General features: G+C 28.6%; 1 protein-coding gene across 2 annotated transcripts in view; it reads left to right on the top strand.

The window, feature by feature from the left end:
• Positions 1–2,194: 2,194 nt before the first annotated feature.
• Positions 2,195–8,675, top strand: part of LOC135927872 (fibrillin-2-like) — a 58,851-nt gene continuing 52,370 nt past the window's right edge. For both annotated transcript variants that reach the window (XM_065464102.1, XM_065464101.1), the window contains exons 1-6: positions 2,195–2,308; positions 2,502–2,611; positions 4,301–4,486; positions 4,846–4,990; positions 6,384–6,521; positions 7,415–7,561. In XM_065464102.1, the coding sequence (XP_065320174.1) occupies positions 2,272–2,308; positions 2,502–2,611; positions 4,301–4,486; positions 4,846–4,990; positions 6,384–6,521; positions 7,415–7,561 (763 nt within the window). In that variant the 5' untranslated portion in view covers positions 2,195–2,271. The remainder of the gene's footprint in view (positions 2,309–2,501; positions 2,612–4,300; positions 4,487–4,845; positions 4,991–6,383; positions 6,522–7,414; positions 7,562–8,675) is intronic.

The raw sequence follows: 8,675 nt of genomic DNA, 5'->3' as shown, positions 1-8,675 counted from the left end.
AATTTACTACAAGCATGAGATGGTATCGAAAAATAAGCTTAGTCTTTTTTAGATATAATTGTTTATCCCATAAAGATATGAAGTATGGCCATTTGTTTCATTTAAAAAATTATTAACTTTTACATTCTTTCAAATTATTGTTTAAGATTAATGCATACATTCTTGGAGGAAAGGGGGTGGGGAAGTGGCCTGGAGGGGGCTAAGGAGAATATTTTTATTAGCTTAAAATGATATTCACAAAAAGTTACAAATTTTTAAGGGGGGATTTCCCCTTACTCTCCCATCATCCTGCTGGCTACAACTATGAAGCAACTGCATCATGTCACCGCTTACACTTAGTTTGCTCTGATCGAAATATCACAGAATTAGATTTATCTTCTCCAATCTCTGCTTGATTTCATTTCGTTTCGGGCCGGGTCGGGCTTTGGAAATTTTTTAAAATATATTTAGATTTATCAATTTTATATTGAATTTTTTATGTAAAATAAAAATATTTGATTTTATTTATAGAACTAGACGCCATATAACATATGTCTTTTATTTTGAGTAATTATTAAAATTAATTTATATATTTTAATAAAATCGGGCCGTGCCCGCAAAACTTTTTTAAAAAAATTTAAGGCCGGGCCAGACTTGAAAAATTAGGCCCTATGCACATCACTAGCTTGAATCATGTCTAACCTCTACCTAGCTAATTACTGAGTTGCACGAAACTCCTTAAGGCTCAGCTGAGTTTCGAAAATCTTTTCCATTCAAGCACAGATTTATTTTGTTTAAACGTATTTTACTCGATCCATTGATTTTTAGAGAGGCCCAGATTTATTTTTAAAAATTTAATCGTATTTAAAAATTTATTATATTTTGTAAATTTTTATAAAGAGAAATGGAAAATATGAACCTCAAATGAATGTCTTCCAACTAAGTTAATTGAAATTTATTTTAAAAGATTCCACCCGGCTTGGGTTAAAAAATATTTTAAAATCTAAAAATCATACTATAATCCAGCCCCGCAGCTCGAGTTTCAGGCCGGGCCTGCAGATCATTTAAATATGCGCCTATATAACTTGAATTGACGATAAAGTTTTAATTTTATTACGCGGCGAAATGACCGTTATTTAAATACAACGGTTAGTTTTATATTACATTATAATTATTTAAATAATTATGAGAAAAAACATGTTACACTGTTAAATAAAGAATTCATATTCCAAGGTTGTCAAATCATTCATGCATATACATAGTCATACAATAATTCAAAATGAAAAGATAAATAATGGGAGATTTGAAATTATTTTACTATCCAAAGAAGAAAGAAAAAAAAATATTTAAAGATTTAAATTAAGATAATGTTCAAAATATGTATTAAGAATGTCGGTAATTAGTCCCATACATAAAAGCTATTTAAACTTGGAGTAAAATGCTTTTCAGTGGAGAATGGAGATAGTTGGCATTAAAAGGTCTGGGTCAAAGCTTAAATATTGGTTAGGGTTTGTTCCAAAAGTAATAATGCTAAATACCATTTTAAAAATTTTTATGCTTGATTTGGACCAGAAACACATTATATGAGTAAAGTCTAGACTCTAGAGTCATATTTTTTTAAAAAAATATTGTCATATATCTCGCTACGGTAAATAATTATGGGATATTTAATAGACTCCCGCTGAGAGTATTATGAAAACGTTTATTGATGGATATGGTAATCGTTAAAAGGAAAACCCATTAAATTTATATAAATAATACCTTAAAATACCATCAGGTATAATATGTAAGCGCACTCAAGATTAAAAATTCATCCCATATTTATACATGTTTGTTGAGAACAAGTGCTCAGTGTCACAGCACAATTCGAAAAAGGACCATAAAAAATCAAAAATGAGATTTTATTAAACTTATTTTAAAAAGTAAAAAAATTTCTAATCTATAGGTGTGGAAGGTTGATTTTGAATACATTTTTGATTTCGAAAAATAAAAAAAAAAATAGCCGATTGGGAATTCAAACGTGAAATTTATTAATAATATTAATATTTTATTATTTTTTTTTGCAGAAGGAATAATTTAATCTTTAACGTAACAATTCGTAAGAAGATATCTTTTATATCTTAAAAATGTAAATGGTTAGCAGGTGCCAAAAAGAAAAAAAATTAGTTTATTTTTTTTTGGAAATTTAAAGGTCAATTTATTCTTTAAAATATAATTAATATTATTATAAATAAATATATATTTTTTTTAAATAGTTAAATTTTGAAGTAAAAAAAAAAGTTGATCCAATCCATGAATTTATTTTTAATATTAGCTATCATTTTATTAAGTAACAAAAAAACATCTAATGATTTATGAAATTATATTATATTAATGTATTATGTATAAAAAATTTTTTTTTTATCCAATAATAATAAATATAAATGTATAATGTTAAATATTCATTCTTATAAATTTATTTTATTTTTTTTTACATAAATTTTTAAAAAAAAATCAATTTAAAATTTTGATATAAATAATAGTTAAGGTGAATAGAGGCGTGTCTTTAGAATCGACACTTGATTATTGCTGCAATCGCGGAAATCTCCAAGCCCTAGAACGAAATCACTGCTTATTCCCTAATCACACAGAAGTAATTTTATATGCAACATTTATTTTAGATGCAAATATTCTGTATAAAATAGTGATCGAGATCGGGTCTAAAAAGTTTTACCCGGCCCGAACCCGAAATATTTTTGAAAAAATTTAACGGCCCGGCCCGAATTTTATTAAAAAATATTAGGCCCGACCCAGCCGAACTCATTTTTTTTAAAAAAATAGGCCCTTAGGGCCAGGCCAACTTTTGCAGATCTCTAGTATAAAATACTTCCTTTTCTTCTAATTTTATTAACTATTTGAGGGTATGTGATTGTGATGTTCAAGTTCAAAATTAAATTAAAATTTTTTTAATTCCTTTCTTTTGGTCAGGACAGGACCGTATTTTAATTTTTATAAATATACCTGGGCCTGGCCAAATATTTTAAAACCAAATATTTTAAATCGTCATTGTTATCTATATAAAGATTAAAAATAAATATAATATATTTAAAAATAAATCCGGGCTGGGCCTAATTTAAAACCATGGCCGGGCCGTGCATATGGTGCCTCTGCAGGTGCCTGCTTTTGGTAATTATAATTATATATATTTTTTAAATATTAAATGTAATCGGTATAATAACATGTGCAAATCTCTAATTGCTTGTGACCTTCCACCTTATTACGGTTACTTATCGGAAAAGATAGAAGTCCACTATACAAATTTTATTGGGGATGAGAGGAGGGGGGGGGGAGGCGAGGTTTTAATTTATTTATAAAAACATATGATCATAAATAGAGAAGCTAAACTATCTAGTTCCAGATGATAGAGCGTTTTGACGCGAGTACCGTTTAGGCAGGAGCACCCGGAGAAATAAATATGAAAATTTTGTAAAAAATATGCCAAGTTTCCTAAGCTTTATTTTTTTTTATTATAATTATATCTTGCATAATGTATATAGTGTATAGTAATATATGTTAATCGATAAATATTTCATTGTCATTCTAAAAGAAAATTAGACTATACCTAAAATACTGTATATTTTTGATGTTATATGCTAATTTTAATTCCAGACTTTTGCGAAAATTTTTCTACATATTATTTATTAACAATTCCCCCCCCCCCCTTTTTTTTTACTATTTCCCGTTTATGCAAGAAATGTAATTTAAAAAAAACGTTATCAGATTAGTATTTCTAGTTTTAAAATTTTATGAACAACAATTCTGAGAGAAAGGAATTCACGAAGATCATTTTTATGTGCAACTGTGCACTGCACCCTTCTACATCTTGCCACTGGTTCCCATGGTTCCAAGATATAACGTCTTCAACTGACCAATGACGGGTCTTTTTTTAATATTTAACAAATCAGTTTTGTATTTTAAAAAATAAAATTCACATTTTCCTTAAAAATAATTGGTTATCATTTTATATTCATCTTTTTGTTTTAGATAACTTCCCGCACCTTTTAAAATGGAGGATATATTGGACTCTGGAAATTTAAATACAAAATTAGCAGAAACCTGTGGAGGTCGAAACAGACCCGATCCTAATTTTTACAAAAATCAACTTATTTTCCAATCCGGTCCCAACCGGGATTTAAAATTTTTTCTATTTTCACGCCCGGCCCGGTTTTAATTTTTTTGGCACGGATAGCCAGGCTTGGAATTTCATATCTGGAACGGGTTAATCTCTATTATCAACTTTCATATTACCTTATTTTTTTTTAATTATAATTTCTTTCCCCAGGGAATCGAAGTTTGGATCAAAGAAGATGACATTTCAAGGTGTCAAATATCTTTCGAAATATGTTGCGCTCAAACATTAGAAACTTCGAGATGCGATTTAACGAAAGAGTTCGTTATTAATGAGGGAATATTCGCGAATTGTTCTTCCGTTCCTCTTTCATTTAACCATTCCACCACGTGCGTCAATGTAAAATTATACTTATGAGATATTTACTTTAAAATCAAGTATAAGCTCTTGTATCATGGGATGATGGGGGGGGGGGGTTAAAACGCAAGATTGTCATGAAATTGAAGAGTGACATTTTTAAAGCTTTTTCCCTAAAATGTTAATATAAATTGTTGTTTATACGGGAAGCCAGCTGATTTGTATTAATATGCATTTAAAGAAAGGGGGAGAAGATGTGGAGAGGGGGGGATAGACTAAATGAGTGTAAAGTGTGTGGGGGAGTGCCAATTTTTTTTTTTACTGGTAGCAGATAGGAGGGATATCTTCAACGGTATAATTAAAAACTAACGGCTAAAATATTTATGACATTAATATACAAGAAATGTTGCGAATGTTGTAAAATCGGACTAATCACATTGCACGACGGAAAATCGTGTTCCGAACTAGAATCCTTGAAATTGTGCGACAATATTGCTTTAGATTGCTGTGAATACAATATCACCAAATTGGAAATTTCGAACGAAAGTAAATGAAATAATAGAGTTTAATAAAAAGTTTAATAATATATAAGGTCCCCAAAAATGTCCTTCATCATCAAGTAAGAGCGGCGAAATGTTGTTATGTTAATAATATTATAATAATTACCTTAATCCTTCCCTAACTTGTAGATAATTATTGGGAAATGGGGAGATAATCGATTTAATAGTGGGAGTGGGCATGAGGTGGTTGAAAGATATAGTTCATCATTTCTTTATACTTTTGTTTAATATAACTTTATTTCGCTTTTTTAATAGGTAATAATATTTGTTTAATATATCTTTTCGGTTTAATGTTGTTAAACGGCTCGTTTTGAACTCTTTTTTAAAAACGGCTAACTCAATATTTTAGCCAGAAAAATATCGCCTAAGCCTTGAGATTTCGAGAATATATGCCTAGACCTTTCTTCCTTCTATGAGAAAAATCTTCAGGCTTGCGTAATATTCTTCTGGATGAAATATTGAGTTAGCTGTTTTTAAAAATCGCCTCAAAACAAGCCGTTTAACAACACTACTTCGATTCTTTTCCATTTTGCCCTCTATATTTGCTTCATATTTTTTTCTTTATCATTGTATATGGGTGACCACACTTTTTCATACTAAAACTTTAATTTGTGCCGTTTAAAATTTTTATTTGTTGTTTTGTTGCCTTCATTATATATGCTTCTTCGCGTATTTTTTTTTAGAAGAGTTTGAATGAATTATATATAAAAAATATATCTTTTTTTGAAATATTTAATACTTTTGGGAAGATTTATAACTTGGAAAAGGGATATATATTTATTTAAAAAATTCATTTCCCACAAAACTAATTATTTAGTTTGCTTTTGAAAACTTTGATCTTAAAAAAAAATTATTTGGCCTGAGTTTAAATTTTTTTACCAAAATATTTTGAAAAATTTAATTTTTGATAATAAAGTTAAACTTATTATTATTATTATAATTTTGAAGTTTGTAAAATTTGGATGAAATTGGATGTTTTTCCTTGAAAATAATAGTGTATTATAATAATTTCATTTTTAATATTATTACGTATAAGGGATTTATATTTTGAGCCAATAATAACAAAGATATTCATATTGGATAGTTTTCATATTTTACAATGAATCACATAAAATAATATGTTTTTGATTATGGATAATATTGAATTAAAATTTAGTTAATATCGGATAATTATTTTTTCGGTAAAAGTCTACTTTTTTTTCATATCTCATAAATATATTTTTTAGGTTAATAATTTTTTTAAAAATGCAATCATCCCAAACCTAGAGTTTAAAAAATATCTTCCAAGATTTTTGAAGATTTTTCGAAGATCTTCTTTGCCCAAAAATTTTGAGTAAAAATAAATCTTATTATAACTTATTATTTTTGTTGAAAATAAGTTGTAGAAAAGACTTTCGATAAAAGATGCTTTGAGCTCGGGCATTGCTCCCCTATCTGCTCGCCTACTATAAACGGGAAAAATATCTGCAAATGTCCCAATGGATTTTATAAAAGGTCAATGGATAATAATTGTGTTGGTAAAAGAAAACTTTAATATTTTATTCGTTTTTTTTTTTAATTTCTAAAGAAACTAACGTGCTAAAAAATTTAAACTGTAAATATTTATAAGGTAAATTAATTTTTATTAGAGACCTGCAGAGGTACCATTTGCATGTCCCTGCCTAGATTTTTTTAAAAAAGATTTTCAGACCCGGATTTATAAAAAATTAAAATCGGCCCGGCCCTAAATCCGGGCAGGGCTTAGAGCCGGGCCTGCAGTTCTCTGAATGGTCAATTCTATATAACTAGAGCACTCCTTATTGATTTGTTTAGAGGAGATAAGAAAGAATATTTTTCTAACTTATTTTTTTTCACATTATCATTATATTTAATAACATGTATAATAACGGCTCAAATCAAGCCATTTAACAACATTACATGTAATAATATAAATTCAGCATGTTTTAAAGCCAGACGGTTTAAAAATAACATTTTTTATAATTAAGTTAGGATGCCGGGATAATTCAAAATATAGATGGCATAAATGCTTATTAAAAATTAGGCCGGCATCTAGTTTTTAAATGAACGCAAATTTTTAAATGTACGAAAAAATAAAAATTTTATCACCAATACTAGATAGTGTTAGCATTTTAAATGATATTTATAATAGTCATCTGTAACATTAATAAATGTTTTTTGTATCATATGATAAAAATAATGGGTTAAACACTATAATTCCTATTAGAATAATAATAATAAGCATGTAGAGGGACAAAGTAAGATGGCCCAAAATGGAATTTATTCTATGCCATATTATAAGCCTATGATCAGACTTATTTCTTGGGATTAACCCAAAAATTTTCTTTGAAGTATGTTTATATTAAATTTCTAAAATACTATTTATATTATATATATTATGCATTTCAAATAGACATAAATGAATGTTTAGAGGGGATCAATAATTGCACCTACAATGAAATGTGTATCAATATATACGGGACTTATAAATGCGTTCCAGATATCACGCCATATTGTGGAAAAGGATTTATATGGAAGTCAAAACTTTTTGAATGCCAAGGTTTGACGACTTTAATTATTAACATACAATTTATGAAATACGAGAATGGATAACTTAAGTTATCAAATGTTGAGCCACTATGGTAATATTTGGAAAAGGTTTATCAGGGACCTCAATATCTTTTTTTACAGGTCACCCGGCCCTAAAATCTTATTACCAGGCTAGACCCCCTCCGTCAAGATGATTATTTAAAATCCAGAGATCGAATATAAAAATGACGAAAATAAATGTATAAAATCAATTTATAAAATTGGGTTACACGCATGCGAGTTAGGTGCGTAGCGAAAAAAAATGTACGACCGAGACCTGGTCCATTTATTTAACGCTGCGTTTACGCTTGCAAATGTTATAAGATAAATATAAAATTTTATAAACTTTCTTTTTATCATTGAAAGCGGTTTAAACGGGCTAGTGTGTTAGATATCGCATAGTAGAACACATAGCAATTGCTAAAAAAAAAGGCCAATTTTTTTTTAAGACTCATTTATTTTAAAATATATATTGTCGGAATCACGTGGTCGAGTCCAATCTACTATACGTCATCCCCTCCCCTCAGGATGATGCCACATCATTGGTTTCAGAATAAACAGGGTTCTTGCTGAATTCGAAGAACTACCGGATCGAGTACACGCACTAATATGACTATGCCAAAAATGCTCCTCGAAGATGACTATTTTTTTAAAAAAAATATATAAATAATCGTAAATAAACATGTGTTATCTCAATCATAACAAATTTTGGTTGGTCCAATATCGCACCACGCGATCGCGATATTTAACATCAATCGTTTTAAACGCGGCGTTAAAGAAGTGCACCAGAACTTGGCCCTAAAAGACCTGCATGATATTTTATTTATATTATCATAGAATTCAAAGTTTTACCTAATTTTTTAGAATAGACATAACTCGCAGTTTTTTTGGAATTATGAGAAGGATATTTTATTTAAAAATGCTAATATAATTGATTATACTTTTTATCAGTTTGCGAAAATTAGTAATTTATATTTTACCTTCGGGGCAAAAAATCTACGAAAAACAAAATTTGTGATTTTATCTTCGAAAGATTTTTTTTTTGTGGTGCATGAAAATTACAAAATAATTTACTTAATAAAAGA

The sequence above is a fragment of the Gordionus sp. m RMFG-2023 genome, chromosome 4 (genome assembly GCF_954871325.1).
Source record: "Gordionus sp. m RMFG-2023 chromosome 4, tfGorSpeb1-WG-v2, whole genome shotgun sequence".
NCBI lineage: Eukaryota > Metazoa > Nematomorpha > Gordioida > Chordodea > Parachordodidae > Gordionus > Gordionus sp. m RMFG-2023.
This window is presented reverse-complemented; position numbering and strand designations above follow the sequence as displayed.